This window comes from Schistocerca americana, chromosome X (assembly GCF_021461395.2).
Source record: "Schistocerca americana isolate TAMUIC-IGC-003095 chromosome X, iqSchAmer2.1, whole genome shotgun sequence".
Lineage (NCBI taxonomy): Eukaryota > Metazoa > Arthropoda > Insecta > Orthoptera > Acrididae > Schistocerca > Schistocerca americana.
In genome coordinates, this window is record NC_060130.1 from 312726563 (window position 1) to 312746275 (window position 19713).

Here is a 19713-nt window from a genome sequence, read left to right on the forward strand (position 1 = left end):
AATTTAGGAATTGCTGATGGCTCAAGGGAGACAAGGTTCTCAACATTTTCCGCCCGACCCAAGGTGTTACCAAACAGCTGGCCATACGACTCAAGTAAAGAGTCCAAATCTTGAAAGAAGACCAAGTGGGGCACTAAATGGACTTTGTTAACAATCTGGAAACAAAAAACGAAAATTGGGTGTAACTCAAAAATATTTTGCGCATGTGATGAATTAACCACTAGCAATGTGATCTATCGATCCACGTTTTTATAATGTGCTGAGATGGAGTATTACCCACTCAATGGAATACACTGTTTTCTAGAAGATACATCTTGACGTAGTGACCATTGCAATGCAGGACAGTGCAAGAGCCTGTACGTGCTTAAGTTAACCAGGTGGACCTTTGCTGAAACTCAATTGGTCACACATTGACAACCAACGTATGCTGGGATGATGCTTGTGGGGTATCAGTGACAGCCTCTGAGTCCAAGAAAAACACTGGGACATCTGACCCAACCTTCCTGTGGCTTGCCAACTGCCACAAACTGATTCCAAATGGCCTACTATTTGGTAGGTTCCACACATGGCATCTACATATGGGCAGTCCTGTCAAATATGCACCACATGACAATCAGGGCGGGACAACAGACTTGCCCATTGAGTGGAAACAGAAGCAAAAGGAGAGTGACACTGAGAAACATCATGTGTGGGGGTCACAACTCCTTGACTTATTTGTACCTGCCAAGCTCGCTGTGAGTCAGGGTCAGACAAGGAAAATGCCTTAGTTTGGATCTCCGGATCTGGTGCTAAATGGACAATCACATACCTAAGTTGGCACATGAGGTAGCTCACTGGGGACATGCAAACCAACACTTGTGCAAGAGACCTGGCAGGGTGGTGATCCAGGCTCATATTTGTAGTGCTGGTTAAACTGCAACTGTGCCACCACCACATAGATTTGATGGCCAGAATACTGCACAAGTAACTGTCAGAGTTCCTCAAAGTTAAGTTTCTTGGGCTCAGTGGAGGGTTTTCAGATTTCACAACCTTACACTGCTGCACAGTAACAAGGCAGCCTTATCCACTAGATCAACAACACAAATTTTCTATAGTATGGCAAGAACTGGTGCTGTTAATGTCACACCTTTCTGAAGACTCATCGAAACTGACTCATCTGCAGCTGTCTGACTTTCCACCAGCACCATGTGACAGCAGATCACCCAAATTCTGTATGAGCAGCTGCTGCAGCTGTGCCTGCTGCATTTGATGCTGCTCCAGTTGTGGCTTCTGTAGGTACAGCTGTTCTTGACTGAATTACATAAATGTCAGGTCCATAGTGACCACAAATTAACACTACGAAAAAAGAAAAGTGTTACATGCATAGTAGCATCCTCCATCGCCACTTTTGTATCTGCCCAGGTTTGTCAACACTATGAAACTGTCCTGTTGGCACATGTGTAACTACTCTAGCCAGCAGTGTCTTGACTCAGAAGACAAGGAACTGGCCCTGGAAGAGCAAGAGAGGAACACAAACTTGGTGTACAGATCAGTCTATGGGGAACAGGGAGTCTGATGCAAGTGACTGAACAACTAGCAAGCAGAACCAAAAGCATAGTGCAATGTGAAGGCTATCAACTAGGTCAATGTCAGAATAAGAACTGACAGGCCCGGCACATCGCCGCTGGCAAATAAACACATGGGTCATCGGTTCTGTCCATCCAATGCTTCATGTGCACCCCCTATGACAGCCTGCCACATGACCCTGCCATGAGACCGATACTGGCTTATGTCCATCCATGTTGATGTCCACTGGCAAGAATGCTGAACAAGATGTGGATGATAAAATGCAGAGATGAATACCAGATCAAAACAACAGCTATGAAATTCCTATGCACAGCTAAGAAATTCTCCAAAAGATATTGCATAAGAAATGAAGATATCAGAAATGAACTACACATCTGTTCTGTAGGAGCGAAAATTAATGAACATAAAAATAAATGGTTCAAACATTTGCTAAGAATGGATGAAAATTATCAGTAGTTTAAATCTCTTCAGGAAGATGCAATGTGGGATCTCCCAGACAGAGAGGAATTGTTAAATGGGAATAGGACAGATAACCTATTTTGTGATGGTGATGATGGTATATTGTGAAAAGGGAACAGTTTCAACTTTCTAATTTATTCAGTTCAACTTTCTGATATATTCACTAAGCTATACAGTCTGTTCATAGTTTACTAAGTATACTGTCCACTCCCAAGCCCAGTTGAGAAAGTTGCAGTGGGAGGAGTAACACTTCATTAAAAACCTTGCCTCATCTAGTAATAGTACCATCTGTGGACCCCTTTGGAGGGTTACACAAAGACCTCAATGGCAGGAGAGATGGACTCTGGTATGGCGAAGAAGGTGAAAGAGGTAATCCTACATAATCTAAGAAAGGGATTAAATCCAGAAGCATCTGTCTCATATTCGGTAGCTTCCTGAATTTCTCAATGCCGAACAAGGCATAAGAGTTAGAGAGTCACTGCTTCAGTGACTGGGAAGGTGGAAGAAGGCTGAAAAAGTGATGGAGCCTTGAGTCATCCTAGTTTCTATGGCACTGGAGCCAGACACTATCATTGCCAAGGATCGTGTGATTGCTGATGCACAATAGCATACCCATGTAAAACGAATCCACACACAGGTGTCATCCATTGGACCTAACAACTATTATCCAAATGCATAAAACCGAGCTCTACAATGGTCAGGAAGTTGTGACAGAAGCCAGATTGTGTGGTCTTGGAGCCCTTAATGACAAGTTGGCACATATACGTCAGGTGTATGATCACCACTCCTGTTCTAAGACAGGCTGTAGAACAGTTCGCATGTTACACTCCACACTAAGGAGTCCTCTTTAGGATTCACCCTGCTCACCCTGGATGGGGAAGTGCTGTAAAATGGACCTTAAACATAGTCAGCCTATAACCCATCTGAGAATGTCACTGCATCCAAGGGCTACAACACATGTGATTAAAACAAACTAATAAATTTAATCTTTGCAACCTGGAACTGTTGTACTCTGATGCATAACAACAGGAACAGCAATTACATCTTGTGAGATTACAAGATTAAACATAGATGTTGATATCCTGAATGAAACTAGACAGGCTGACAAAAAGCAGCTCAGGGAAATGATGGCACTACACACTCTTCTGGAAAGGATGGGATAGAAATGAACCTCATAAACACAAAGTTGTATTTGCCATAAAAAATGAACTCGTTGATCTCCTTGAAATACTTCCATCGGAATCAGTTAAAGGCTCATGACTTGCTGTCGTAAACCCATTAAAAATCATCAGTCATATTTAGCACTTATGCTCCACCTCACACATCCAATGATGATCACAATGAGTAATTTTATTCACAACTCAACACACTGTTTATGAATAACCAGTCATGTAAAATCATACTTTTAGGAAATTTCAGTGCCAGGGTTAGTAAGTACAGTACATTGTGGCCTGGTATCATGGGAAAAGATGAAGTAGGTAAGAGCAATTCCATCAGAATTCTATTGTTATCTAAATGCTTGGAACATGAACTCATCATTACAAATACTCTCTTCTGCAAAAAAGACGAATTCCAATGATCCTTGCAACACCTCAGATTGAAGTATTCGCATACGACAGACTAAGTGATTGTTTGCACCCGTGACCAGTGCCATTTACTGGTCACAAGAGCTTTGACCAATGGTTATAATTGTTGCACTGATCAGAAGCTGATATGGTCCATTATGTCCCTGCATGTCTCTCCAAAATGAAGCAGACAGAGAAAATAACCAAGGACGAAACTGAACACTGAATGGCTTAAAGACAAGCAATTGCTAACGTAATTTCATCAAATCCTCACCAAAAAACCTCCATGTGAATGGCCCCAGGATATCGGACAACATTTTTTGACATTCCAGTCAGTAGTTCTCTTAACTTCTAAAGAGACAGTTGGCTACACTCAGAAAAGACACCAGGACTGGTTTGATGGAAATGAAACCGAAATTCAAAGCCTCATAGATTGAAATAGGCAAGCTCACATTGCCAAGCAGAATGATCCCAACTCAGCCCCCAAGAAACAACAATTTGTAGCATTCACAGCTGCAGTTCAAAGAACAATTCAGTCCCTTTAAGAATTAATGGTGAGAAACAAAATCACTCAAAATGCAGAAACTAACAGATAGTAACAATCCACACTTTTTTCAGTGCTATGAAGACTATCTATGGTCTGACCACCCAATGCATAAATCTCTTACAATCCAAAGACGGAACTAGACTTTTCAAAGACAGTTGCTCCATCAACTGTGATTGGCAGAAACATTTTCAAGAACTTCTAAACAGGGACATGTACAGTGAGAAAAATATGTTCAACATAATTCCTGAAAGGTCCAGTCAGTATTGTCTCATCTATGTTCCTTCTCACCAGGAAGTTGAAGAGGCTAGTCATCAGCTGAAGAACAACAAAGCAGCTAGTATAGATGAGGTCCCTTCAGAGTTCTATAAGAAAGGATGTCTCCAAGCTTTCTCAACATATACACATCCATATACCCAAGACATGAGATACTGAAACATTTCCTGCTGACTTATGAGGTGCATTGACTGTAACCAAAGGGGGTAAAGCTGACTTTGTCATCTACCATGGGCTATCTCTACTTTCAACTACTGGGAAAATTCTTTCCCAGATTTTATCCAACCACTTGATGCCCCTCGCTGAAGATGCCCTGCGAGAACCACAGGGTGCTTTTAAGCCAAACTGAGGCACAGTTGGTGTGATATTTAGCACTTGACAAATGCAAGAGAAATCAAGACAACAAAATCTCTTCCCCTATATGGCTTTTACAGATCTTGTTAAGACATCTGACTCTGTTAACAACAGTTCTCTTTAGATGCTCCTGACCTCATTTGGATGCTCCCCAAAATGGATACAAATACTTTGCCTACTGCACAACATGACCAGCACCATACTTGACAATTACAATGGACCCAGAGAAGCTTTCAAAATAAAATTAAAAAAAAGTAAGGATGTGTGATTGCTCCTACTTTATTTTCAATATTTGTTGAAACTTGTTGAAGGAAAACTACCATCAGGAGTTAAAATAGTATTTTTTAGTACAGGTGGTGGGATTTTCAACCTTAGCAGACTGAGAACTTTGATCAAAGTAATAATAATCTGTGTCATACAAATCCAATATGCAGATGGTAATGTTTTGTCTAACTCAGAGGAAGCCCTTCAAGAAATTGTGAATATATTTTAATTACCTGACATTGTCAGTGTTGCAGGGGCCATCTTTAAATATAGTGTTGTAGTCTTCTATGGAAAAACCTTTGTTTGACACAATCACAAGGAAGAATATGCCAGGTACTTGTTTTGACCAGTAAAATGGCCATCTTCAGATCTGAAAGTATACAGAAGGCTACAGCCAATATTTATAATACAAAGAATTCTTTGTATACTAAATAATGGCCTGTAACCTTTTGTATGCTTCAGTTGTGAATAGGCTATTTAACTGTATCCTTCCTTGCAAGTTTGGCAAATAAAAAGTTTTCCTACAGAAGCCTACAACACTTGAATGTATTTGATGTAGGGGCCTGAAAATGTAGCAATTAGGTTTGACAATATTAGCACCTATTTTTGGTAAAATTAGCATCTATTTTGGGCAAAATTAGCTTCTATTTTTGTCTGTGTAAATGATTAGACATAAATTTAATATGTTGCCTGAAGATAGAAATGAGGGGAAAAATGCTTGGAGATAAAATAATAGTAATTGAGAATAAATAATTTTTATTCTCTGTAAGAATGTTTTTGAGTTGAATCTTGCCTCTTGCAAAAACTTTGTTTTTCTCACCAAAATGGCCTTTACTTGTTTTCTCCTTTTGGCTCTATTTAAGCTTTCAATAAATTATTGCCTCTGTTGAGAAGCAAAAACAGTTTCTTACGAGTGAACAGAGTGTTTCTCTGGTTTAAGGTATTTCTTGTTATTATCTTTCTCTTCTCATTCTGTTTGATAACAAAGTTTAGTTTTTTTTATTCTTGTAGTGCAGACAGTATATAACATACCAGTTGGCTGCAAGCATAAACAAGTGAGAACTTTGATCACTGGACAAGCAGGAACAGTGTCGAGGAACAGGTCACATCTCTCCTTGGCAGGCAGCCTACACACATGTTCTGAATTTCTGCAAAAGCAGAACTGACACATTGTCGTAGGGATCAATAAAAACCCTTCTGGTGTTGTGATAAACTTATTTGAATCCCATGATGGACTAGGATTATTCTCTTTACCCATTTTCAAAATAAGAACAGGAAACAAAGAGCAACAGACAACACAAAGCAAAGTGAAGTGCACAAAGCATTTGGTAACAGGTACTGCGCAATTGCTGGTTGCAGTTGGTAGCATCGTAAATGATGCAGTTCAGACTGGATCTCTAAAGTAAGACAACCATAGTTCAAACCTCCCACCACCTAGAACTGTGATGTGAAAGTGTCCACTCATAACGGATTTAAACTAACAGACAAACATACGCATTTATTTGTTGTAAGATGGTAGGGCCCATAGCAGAGTCCTGTGTTGCCATACACAGTGTGTATCTTATAGAAATCATTCACCAACTTTCAGTTGATTTGACATCAGAGTGTATCTTACTGGTGCACTGCTAGGTTGTGGTGTTATGCAGTAATGCACTCTTTATTTTTCAAACACATTCTTGTGCACATTGTCTTTCAAACTTGGCTTGACAAATTGTCATGCAGTACTAATACCCAAAAATTGGTTACTTTCAATATTTATGTGCAGAAAATAAAGCCATTTCAAACTTCCTCTGACAAAATAATTCATCCGGATAACTTTTGATATGAAATTGCATTTTCAGGTAAACTTGCATTTTGGCATTTTGAGGCATACTCTGCATCTGTATCCACATTTATCACAAATGTATATCAGTAAGTGAACATGAAGATTGACTTAGGCTTCAGCATGAGGAATACACAAATTTTCCATCAAACTTCATCAAATACCAACAAAAAAAAAACCCTCAGTTGTGAAATCCTGCCAAATATTGATCACTTTCCTTATCTTAGCAGTCATCTCTCGAAACACAAATATTGACGCTGAAATCTGATATCGCAGAAGCTGTACTAGTGCAGCTTTTGGCTGTCTGCAGGACAGATTCTTTGACAACCATGACCTCAACACTCAGACTAAACTCTTTGTCTATGAAACCATCATTATACCAACTCTTACGTATGGAAGTGAGGCCTTTATCACCTGTAGAAGACGCCTGAAGCTCCTTGAGAAATATCATAAGTGATGGTTCAGGAGAGTACTGAAAGTGAAATGGCAAGACCAGTGTATCAAAATCAGTGTCCCAGAAGAAACAAATGTTACCAGGAAGAATCCTAAGGAAATGCAATCCGAAAACAAAGGAAGTAGGTTACAGTACGCTTGTTCGCCCACTGCTTGAATACTGCTTGGCAGTGTGGGATCTGTACCAGATAGGGTTGATAGAAGAGATAGAGAAGATCCAACGGAGAGCAGCGTGCTTTGTTACAGGATAATTTAGTAATCGCGAAAGCGTTACAGAGATGATAGATAAACTCCAGTGGAAGACTCTGCAGGAGAGACACTCAGTAGCTCGGTACGAGCTTTTGTTGAAGTTTCGAGAACATACCTTCACCGAAGAGTCAACCAGTATATTGCTCCCTCCTACGTATATCTCGCGAAGAGACCATGAGGATAAAATCAGAGAGATTAGAGCCCACACAGAAGCATACCAACAATCCTTCTTTCTACGAACAATACGAGACTGGAATAGAGGGGAGAACCGATAGAGGTACTCAAGGTACCCTCCGCCACACACCGTCAGGTGGCTTGCGGAGTATGGATGTAGATGTAGATGTAGGATGGAGTCTAACATCATCAAACAGCAACTTTGATGTGTTGTTAAATTGCCAGAATACTATTCACAACTCAAACACGGACAATGAAAGCAAGGGGGATAACGGAAACGATACAAAGACATTCTGAAGTCACTGTAAATGATGTCAAACTGACACCAGAGATAGTGCAACCAATGCCTCTGATCATCTGACATAGCATTGGACTGTTTCAGTGGCTCACAAAACTTCATACAGTGATGGCAAAGACAAAGCTCGGACAAGCAATACTGTAGGAAAGAGCAAGGGATTTTTGTAGGTGCTACATGAAGTCGCTTAGGAAGATTGCAACCATTGTCTAATGAAATTTTTTACAACTTGTAGCACTGCTGATTAGATTGTTAGAAAAAAATTAGTGCTCTGGAGCAGTTAGCTCACACATGACAAATTACTGTGTACGAAGAAGTCCCCCTTTCTTCTTCGATGTTCTGATGATGACTTAATCTTGAAATACACAAATAAAAGTGAATTACAGACACCAAGTGGATTTTTTTTTCTAGTGGTCTAATCAGCAATGTCAAAACTTTTAAAAAATTTTAAGGACAAGGAAACCTCATACAAACAATCTGCAGCAATCCCTGGCAGGCATGGCAGGACATACCCTCACTGTAGCACAAAATGTGGTTCCAAGATTGGTCTCAGCCACTTGTGAACCCATAAAGGTTGGTGATTCTCATGGAATACAAAGAAAATTACTCATTAGTGAGTCTATCACTATGATGATTAGCTAGATAGTGACAATGACTCCTGGAATAAAAGCTATCAGTCTGTCAAAAACTTAAATGAAACAGTGTCTCGTAATAAAATTATTATTCATCATAATTATTGCAACATAGATAAAACATACAAAGTGGTGTAAAACAAATATAACTGCAACAATTTTTGCATAAATATATGACTAATCTGTAATGGAGTAATGAGCACAAATAAATATTATGATTGATTAGCATCAGGAAACAGAATCAGTTGTAAGCTACATTACGTGTGAAATATACAGGGCCAATTATGTCATCAATTGTGTTTCATGTTAGTGATATCCACTAGTTGTACCAGTCTGACCCATGTGACACATTACACCTTTCACAGTTTTTCTTTTATATATAGGACTGATCAAAACACCATTTTTCCAGTGTTTTATGATGAATGTTTGTCCCCAAAGAACTAGTTACATGTATAAGAACACGTCTCTACTTTGTTCTTGCAAAAAATGTGTGGCAGTCTAATCAGCAGATTACCAAAATAGGTTTTCTTGGTATGGTAATAACGATACAGCATTAGACAAAGAAACAAGATAAATTACATCTCTAGATGCTATCATGATGATGCTATAGCATCTAGAGATGTAATTTATCTTGTTTCTTTGTCTAATGCTGTATCGTTATTACCATACTAAGAAAACACAACCTTTTGCTCTGTCTGGCACGTGTTAAATATACTGTGTAAGCTATAACAAATGTTCTGGATGAGAAATGCCTTTCTTGATCTATCAACATTGACAGTGATACTCGGCTGACATCTCATACCCAATACGTTTGCCACTTCCTCAAAAAATGGATGTGTATGAGCTCATGATTCATCTTATCCATATATATAGCTGTGTGTACAAGATGTTCAGCAGTTTCACAATCCTGTCCATTTCTTTAGGTTTTTCAGCAGTGTTATCTTATTGTGTCCCTACTACTTTGACCTTCTGTCTTCCTTTCTATTACAGTTGTATGACCTCAATGAGTTACTCAGTTTTACGATTTGTGTTCAGCTGTACCAGGCTGAAATGCTTACAAGAATTGTAATCCCATAAAGTTCTGAAAATGACAGATCACTCTTTCATCAAGTGAGATAATGTTTGTATTGTCCCAGCTATTTTTTTCTATTCAGTGTATTATTTTTAGGCTATGTGTAGCATGATACACTGAATCATTCCCTGTAATGCCTTCTACCAGTATACCATGCAAATGGGGGCTGGTGACTGACTATATTTCTTACATATCTGTAAACTCTTTATTTTTGTATGAATACCTCACAGTATAGTGTTTCATATTCAGACAAACTATTTGAAACAGTTTTTAGTATTAAATTATGAAGGTGAGGAGAGCACAACCTAAGCACCACATTTACAGAAATACTGAACTGCAGATTCAGTAGTGTTATACACACACACACACGGTCCAGTCACATTAATGACATTAATGTGACCACCACCTATGTTCGATGTCAATGTGCAAAACCAGTCACAGACAGCAAGGTGGCAGCACTAACAGTGGAGAGTATATAAAGTGTTGTTGCAGGGAGACATACTGCAAACAGCCGGCCGAAGTGGCCGTGCGGTTAAAGGCGCTGCAGTCTGGAACCGCGAGACCGCTACGGTCGCAAGTTCGAATCCTGCCTCGGGCATGGATGTTTGTGATGTCCTTAGGTTAGTTAGGTTTAACTAGTTCTAAGTTCTAGGGGACTAATGACCTCAGCAGTTGAGTCCCATAGTGCTCAGAGCCATTTGAACCATACTGCAAACAGTGCAGTCATTGTCATAATGCAGAAATGGAGAATGTGATGTCCAAAAGGGCATGATCATTGGCTTTTGGGCTGAGGGCGGAAGAATTTCCAAAGTGGCAAAGTTTGCAAACTGTTTGTGTGTTGCTGTGGTTGAAGTACGCCATGCATGGCAAAATGGCACTCTTGAAAATTGGCACTGAGGCAACTATGGTGCACCACAGGTCACTAATGCTGTATTGGCTACCAACAGTGTCTTCTCAATGACCTTTCAGTGAATGTTACTGCATATAGGCCTCCACAGCAAGCATCTAGTTCACACAGCCATGCTGACTCCTGTTCATTAGTGATGAACGGTAGAATTTGCACACTAGTACTGCAACTGAGTATCCACTGGGTGACAGGTGAATTTTTCAGATGAATCACATTTTATGCTCCGTCAAACAGATGGCCGTTGGTGTGTACAGGATGAAATGAATGAAAGCAAACACCCTGCAACAATCGTTGGAAGGGTCCAGGCTGGAGGGCATTCCTTGGGTAATCTTGTCTTTCTGGAAGGCACAGCGGATCAACACAAGTATGCAGCTATCTCTGGGGACCATCTCCACCCCTACAGGCAGTTTGTTTTCCCACAGCACGATGGCACCTACCAGCAGCATGCTGCAATATTTCACACAGCTCACAGTGTACGTGTGTGGTTCAAAGAGCATACTCTCCTGGCTGTAAAATTCTCCATATTTTAAACTCAAGAATCTGCGGGACCACCTTGATCATGTTGTTCGCACTATGTATCCTCAACTGAGAACCCTAGTGCAGCTAGCCATTGTATTAGAGTCAGCATGGCTCCCCAGCCCTATTGATACCTTCCAGAACCTCATTGCCACTCTTTCTACATGTCATGCTGTGGTCTGTACTGCAAAAGGTGGTTATTCAGCCTTTTGATAGGCAGTCACATTAATGTGTGATTTATAGTATCAGTATTTTACATTGTAATTTTTACAGTTTTATTTTATGTCACTGTTGCCCTATTGTTGCACTCTGTTGGTGTGGTCACTAATTCTGTGAATTCTGTATGCATTTACAGCAAACAAGAAAATATCAACAAACCACCCAATGCGGTCACCTTATTACAAAAATCTTGGAAGTGTGGTTTGTTTTGTTGCTACACAACAAGAAGGTTTTCTTTATCATTTCCCAATGATAGCATCAAGAGAACCCTTGAAGTTACAACAGGCAGCTTGTGTCTCTGTGTATCCATTTACAGCACCTGTGTTGCACATAGCTTTGGAGAGCTATTTGCTTCATGCCCTTACAGAAATGGGACTGGAAACTTACACATTGAAATCTTCTCATCAGTTAATAAGGGAAAATGAGTCACTGGACAGTGCTGTGAGTATATGCTTGTAGTCTCTACACTTAAACTAAACATAATTGCCTCATCACCCTGTGCTTTTAGTCTACACTTAAGTTCATTTTGTCATTTGGCACTATGAATAAAGAAGAAAGTTTTCAAATACTTGGCATATTTTATGATTATATGATTATATAAAGTTTACAGAGAACAATTTTGCAATGTATGCCCATTTACTGGACTTTTATGTAGAATCAATGAAACTACTTCTCAAACAATCTCTTCCAAGTATTTGGAAATTTGTAACACTATAAGATACTAAACCACTTCCCCTTTTCTGAAAATGAGAGACTAGTAGTAACCTGTGATTTTTTTTTTTTTTTTCCACATACAACTGGAAACACTATATCTACATGTAGCAATCATTCCAGAGTATCTGATGAATAAATTTTGAAACACATTATATGAGCTATAAAGAAATTCCTTGCCTGATGTTTGATTTTTACTATTGTGACTGAGTTAGCCTGAATGCAGAACTACTGATTATTATAGTTATTAAGAAGACATGAGTAATATGTAAATCCCGGAGGGTCACACCCTTGTAATCATATGTAAACAAAACTAGGTGCTACAGGCCCAAGTGGGGGAGGGGTGACAGGAGGATATTACTACCTGCTGTGGCTGGAAGTAGTTGGCCATGACTTCATCAGTTGTCACCCCTACTGCCACTGATGAAACAATGAACTTACCTGGGATTTTGCCCAAAATAGAAAATCCATACATAGGAGCCTGCATGATAATATGGCTGTGTGTGTAGTCATTGGACCAGGTGCAGCAGGTTCTTTTTCTGAGCTTCTGCTCATTTTCTGAAAGTATAACAGCAAACCAAGTACTTTTTTCTGTGGGCATTTACCAACATCATTACTCTGCAGTTCACAATTAAGTGCCTGGCATAAGGTCCATCAAACCACCGTCAAGCTATTTCTCTATCATTCTCCTCTCTCTCTCAACACACAGGAAAAATAAACACGCAAATATTTCCATGTGAGCTCTCATTTCTCTTATTTCATTATGATGGAAAGTTCTCCATATGTAGGTAGGCACCATCAAAATATTTTTGCATTTGGAGGAGAATTTGATTCAGACTTTATGCAGAGATCCTGCCGCAGCCAAAAACGCCTTTGTCTTAATGACTGCCACCCCAATTCGTGTATAATATCTGTGAAACACTCTTCCCTATTTGGCAGTAATGCCAAATGAGCTGCTGTTATTTGAACTTTTTTAATGTCCTCCATTAAGCCTATCAGATGCAGATACCACACTGGGCAGCAGTACTGCAGAAGAGGACAGACAAGCATAGTGTAGCCAGTCTCTTTAATAGACCTGTTGCATTTTCTGAGTCTTCTGCCAATAAATTGTGACGTTTGGTTCACTTTCCACTCAACATTATCTGTGTGATTGCTCCGGTTTAAGTTATTTATAATTGTAATATCTAAATACTTAGTTTAATTCACAGCCTTGAGATTTGTGTGATTTATTTTGTAACCAAAATTTAGTGGATTCCTTTTAGTACTGATATGGATGACTTCACACTTTTCATTATTTAGAGTAAATTGCACTTTTGGCACCATACAGTAATCATGCCAAAATGATTTTGCTGTTGGTTTTGATATGATGACTTTACAAGATGGTAAATAACAGCATCATCTGCAAACAATCTTAGAGGGCTGCTCAGATTGTCTCCTAAATGGTTTATATAGATCAGGAACAACAGAGGACCTATAACACTTCCTTGGGAAACACCACACAATATTTCTGATTTACTCCATCCCTATCCATCAGTTACTATGAACTGTGACCACTATGACAGTAAATCATGAATCCAGTCACATAGCAGATGATACACCACATGCACAAATTTGATTAGAAGTCAGTTGTGAGGAACAGTATCAGAAGTCTTCTGGAAATCTAAAACTATGGATTCAATCTGACATCCCCAGTCGATAGCACTTACTACTGTGTGAGAATAAAGTCCTAGTTGTGTCTCACAAGAATGATATTCTGCATGTCAGTGTTGACTGTTTGTCAATAAATTATTTTCTTCAAGGTAATTCATAACGTTTGAGTACAATACATATTCCAAAACCCTACTGCAAATCAATGTTGGTGATATGGGTCTGTAATTCAGCAGATTACTCCTATTTCATTTCTTGAGTATATTGGTGCGACCCGTGCAACCTTCCAGTCTTCAGGTACGGGTCTTTTGGTGAGCAAATGATTGTATATGATTGCTAAGTATGGGGCTGTTGTATCAGCATACTCAGGAAGGAACCTAAGTCATATACAATCTGTACTGGAGGCTTGCCTTTGTTAAGTGATTTAAGCTGCTTCACTACACCAATGATACCTACGTTTAAGTTACTCATGTTGGCAGTTGTTCTTGATTCAAATTCTGAAATATTGACTTCATGTTCTTTTATGAAGGAAATTAAAAAACGATTTTTAGTAACTCTGCTTTAGTGGCACTGTTGTCAATAACAAGACCAGTGCTATCACAAAGTGAAGATATTGATTGTGTCTTTCTGCTGCTTTCCTTTCCATACGACAGAATCTCTTTGGGTTTTCTGCCACGTTTCAATACAAAATTTTGTTGCGGTAACTGTTAAAAGCATCCCATATCGAAGACTGCGCTAAATTTCAAGCTTCTGTAAAACTTCACCAATCTTGGAGATTTTGCGTCCTTTTGAATTTGGCATGCTCTTTTCTTTGTTTCTACTACAGTGTTCTGATCTGTTTTGTGCATATGAGGGATCAGTACCATCTTTTATTAATTTATGTGATAATTATCTCTTAGCTGCCATACCTTCAACCAAATTGATCATGTAATTATTGATGGTAGGCATTCCTCAAACTTACTAGATGTACGTACTTACAGAGGAGTTAATATAGATTCAGACCACTACCTTGTAATTGTGAAAATAAGAGCTCGAATATCCAAGGCAAGAAAAGTCAAAGGAACAGCTCAAAGAAAATATATTGTATCAAAGCTAAAAGATGAAGACATCTCTAAAATGTACTGTGAGAAGGTTGCTGAGAATCTTGCATTATACACCCCTAGTGTACGTGATAATCTGGATCAGGAATTGAATGCTTGCAGGGATGCAGTCATTAAGGCACCAGAAGAAGTGCTAGAGAAAGAAGGAAAACAACAGAGGAATTCCTGGTTTGATGAAGAACGTAAGAGAATAAGTCAGGAGAAAAATCTGGCATACAGGAAAATGCTTGAGAAATCATATACTGATCTAACGGTGAGAAATTATCAAGATAAAAGGAAAGAAGAGAAGCAACTGCATCAGAGAAAGAAAAGGGAATGGGAAAGAAAGCGGATTAAAGAACTGGAGAAATTGGAAAAACAAATGGTGTTAGAAAAAGTTTATTAGAAAATTAATAGTGAAAGAAGAGCATTTAAGCTCTGCACCAACTTGTGCAAAAGTAAAAATGGGACACTGCTAACTGATGATCAAGAGGTATTGGAGCATTGGTTAGATTATTTCAGTGAACTGTTGGATGCTTCAGAGTCCCCTAATGAAGATATCCCAGTCCCTCCAGAAGATATGCCATAGTACCTCCCCCTCTGCAAGGAGAAGTGAGCAGAGCAATTGCCCAATTGAAGAACAGTAAAGCACCAGGGACTGACAATATAACATCTGAAATATTGAAAGCTGGAGGAGTTGAGCTAAATCGTAGGATATACAAGATTGTGTGCCTTATATGGGAAAAGGAAGAGTCACTAGAAGAATGGAATGTAGGGATAGTGTGTCTGTTGCACAAGAAAGGAGATTTATTTGAATGCAGCAACTACAGAGGCATACACTCTTAAATATTATATATAAAGTAATGTCAAATATCCTGTTTAGTAGACTTTCACCCATAGCAGCAGATATTATTGGAAGCTATCAGTGTGGGTTCAGACTAGGAAAGTCAACTGTAAACCAGATATTTACTCTCCAACAAATAGTAGAAAAGACCAATGTGTTCAGTGTTGGTGTGCATCATATTTTCATTGACTTTAAATCTGCACATGACACAATAAACTGGACCAAACTTTTTGATGCAATGCGGGAATTTCGAATGCCTGGAATATTGGGGTGTTTAATAGAGATCGCCCTAAAGTACCCCCAGTTTACTGTGTGAGTGCAGTCTAGGCTATAACCTCAGTTTCCCACTCGAACTGTGCTAAGGCAAGGAGATGGGCTTTCCTGCCTATTTTTCAACCTGGCACTTGAAAAAGTGGTACTCGAATTGGGTATTCAGACAAGAGGTACTATCTACTATAAGTCTGTGCAATTGCAGGGATATGCAGATGACTTGGATTTAAGAAGACATAGAGCTCTGCAAAGTGCATTTTCAGCTCTAAAACTGAATACAGAGATAGGCCTGAGAATTAATGAAGGAAAGATGAAGTATATGTATAATGGCACTAACCAACTCTTACAGCCCACAATAACCCTTGATGGAATGACATTTGGGCAAGTGGAATGTTTCACCTATCTGGGCTCAAAGATAGAAGCAAATGGCACCACATTTACTGAAATTATGGCTCACATAAGTTTTTCTAACCGATGCTACTTTGAAATGTTGTGACATTTTAAATCCAAGCTTCTATCATTAGGTACTAAGTGCCAACATTACAAAATGCTGATATACCCAGTACTTACTTATGGCTCAGAAATATGGACAATTACAAAGCAGGGTGAAAACAAACTGAGATCACATGAAATAAGTATACTGAGGAGTATTTTTGGACCTGTATTTGAAAATAGTACATAGAGAAGCCGAAGGAATGATGAACTTTATGACTGCTATAAGAAGGATGATGTGGTCAAGTTCATAAAGCTGTGTACACTGAGATGGGCAAACATGTAATGTGACTCAATGAGACAGATCTCACAAGGAAAGCCTGCTGCAGTGAACCTGGAGGAAGAAGACCAAGAGGACGACCTAGGTTGAGATGGAACAACAAGGTTGGAGAGGATGCTGCCCGAGTCAGTTGCCGTAACTGGAGGTCCATGACGAAGTCCAGAGAGGAATGGCAGAAAATTATTGAGGAGGCCAAGTCCCACCCCAGGATGTAGTGCCAATGGAAGAAGAAGAAGAAGATGATGATGATGTTGATGACTAGTTGTTGCCAGGTCTGTCTTTGTGCTGTGTTTTCCCAGCACCCTTCAAGACTAATGTCCTTTCTGTAGTTTCCTGAGACTGTCTAACCTAAAAAACTGCTGAGTCCTCTCCACAGAGCACCTGCTACCTGTTTAGCTGCTTCCTGTGTATAGTGGACCCCCAACTTATTAAGCAGAACCTGAAGACCCACCACCATGTGGCACAAGTCAAGTAATCTGCAGGCTTCACAAGCACAGAAGCATCTCAGCCTCTGATTTAGACCCACCACTCAGCTCTATACTAAAGGCCCACAGTCAGTCCTGTTGCTGATACTACAGATAGTGAGCTCTGCCTTCATCTTGCAAGCAAGAGGCACTGTGTTTACCATTTCTGCTAGCTGCCCAAACCCAGAGAGAATTTCTTGTGATCCAAAGCAACACGCATCATTAGTACTGATATGAGCAGCCACCTGCAGTTGGCTGCACCCTGTGCTCTTAATGGCATCTGGAACACCTATTCCATATCTGGAATGATCCCTCCAAGTTTGCACAGTGAGTGCATGCTGGATTCCTTCCCCTCGTTGGCAACAGTATTCCCAAGAGCCCCTACTATGCACCTAATGTTGGAGCTTGCAACTACCAGTTATCCCACCCTGTGTGACAGCCCAGATTTTTGAGGCTAAGAGTTTCCACAGAAACAGGGCAAGGGACTACATCTGGCTCGGGATAGTTATCAGATAAAGATAGCACCTGAAACCTGTTCATCAGACAAACTTGGGAGGTCCTCCAATCGGCACCCCGAAATGTCGTTCACTGCCTGTCACACCTTGGAATGTCCTCCCACTTGACCACGGGTGAGGGGTCAATAGTGGTACGGGCAGTACCCAGGGTGGCCACAGTAGTGGACCGATCAGGGGACACATGGGATGTACTGGACGTCGCTTGGATCCCAATGTCTGGCCCTCCACAGTGATGTTCATTGGCAACAGCCTCAAGTTGTGTAACTGAAGCCAGCACCACCTGGAACTGTGAGCAAAAGGTCACCAACTCAGATCAGATCTGAACACAGCAACCATAGTCCCTGTTCATACCAAAAATGGCAGAAATATGCTCTAGACAGTTAACAAGATGCAGAACTATGCCTGATAAATATGCAAACATGCACAAAATTTAGGTGTTTGAACTAAAGAATGCAAAGGAAATTCAAAATAAATCACATAAAATGAGAAGCTGCATCAGCTCACAAACTAAGTGGTGTACTTCGATGCACTGCTGCAGTAACAAAAGCTAACACTCAACTGAAGAGACTAACAACTGTAAGTGACTCTTCAGCCAAAAACAAATGTGCACAAACTGTAGGAGTTTAAACTAAAGAGCACAGAGGAAGTTCAAAATAAGTCACTTCTAGTGAGAAGCTATCTCAACTCACAAATGAAAATGGTGTACTTAACGGTGTACTTTGGTGTGCTACAGCATTATTGAAAGCTACCACTATAATTCTTCTTTCCTCTTGGGTAAATGATCAAATGTTATTCATGCCATATGATTAGTAAAAAGAGAGAAGACGGAGTTATTTTAAGATGGTAATTAATTTATGAATAAGCACAATCTTTAATGGTTGGTCCACTACTAATAGAGCGATGCATGACCGTGGAGACAAAAGCAAGTATTTCACCACTAGTATTAGCGCAGAAGAATAATGTTCCTTAAATGGATTGGACTTCAAAAACCAAATTCTGGAAAAAACAGTTTCTTTCATTGACCATAGAGTATCCCTTTAAGGCTGCAGCAATGGCTACCAATCAATAGCCTAACTGTATTAGTAACAGCAACACATGTTCATCCCCGAATCACATGTCTGCAAAATACATTCAAAAACAAGGTTAGGACAGAAAATATTAATAATATTACACAAAGTTAATTCATGTTTAAATCAAATTGTAAATTAGTCCAAAACATCACCTTCTACCATCCATGTAAACAGTTAAGGTGCCAAGAGACAAGTGATACAAGAAGAAGAAGTAAGTTGTAGCAGATGTTTTCAGACAAAAACATAACAAAAAAGTCATGGAGAATATAATGTCTATAGTATCTGAGATTTTGGGAGGCTGTGGATTCATTTTTCATAGTTTTTAATGTCCTATTACACCAGTTGACTCTCAGTGAGGGGAGTTAATCATTAACTACTGATCTAACTTCTGTCCACCCCATCACCAGGCGTACACGTGCTTTGTACCTCAGATGATGAAATTGATTGATTGTCATCAGTTGAGTGATGAGTATGACATCACCTATTATTAAGAACTTCTACACTCCTGTCATCCATAGATGATGTTGACTAGTAGTAAGTCATTCTGTCCGAATGTCATCATCAAACATAGTGTGGAGTGAAGTGTTATTTCATGCAGCTTACTTATTTTAAGAACTTCAATTAATTTGACTCAGGTGACTGTAATGTTTTTGTACTGACTTTTCTATTTGGAGGTAGGTGTATGATAAAGTCACATATTAAACAATGGAAAATCCAGGATGGAATGTAACAATATTATGAGATGAAAAGTTGCTACTCACCATATAGCGGAGATGCTGAGTCGCAGATAGGGACGACTCTCACAATTAAAGCTTTTGGCCATTAAGGCCTTCGTCAACAAAAACACACACACACACACACACACACACACACACACACACACACACACACACCTACATGAGTGCCTCATTATTTGCATGAAAAATCAAACTCACATCCTAAGAATTGCAGATCTGCAGCCCATGCTGCATACA

The 19713-nt window shown here is 39.6% G+C and overlaps 1 protein-coding gene across 1 annotated transcript in view; it reads left to right on the forward strand.

Moving 5' to 3' along the window:
• The window catches only part of LOC124555286 (Hermansky-Pudlak syndrome 3 protein), a 175999-nt gene that overhangs the window by 69790 nt on the left and 86496 nt on the right, over positions 1–19713 (forward strand). Inside the window, exon 7 of the mRNA XM_047129159.1 lies at positions 11504–11808. Within this exon, the coding sequence (XP_046985115.1) occupies positions 11504–11808 (305 nt within the window). The remainder of the gene's footprint in view (positions 1–11503; positions 11809–19713) is intronic.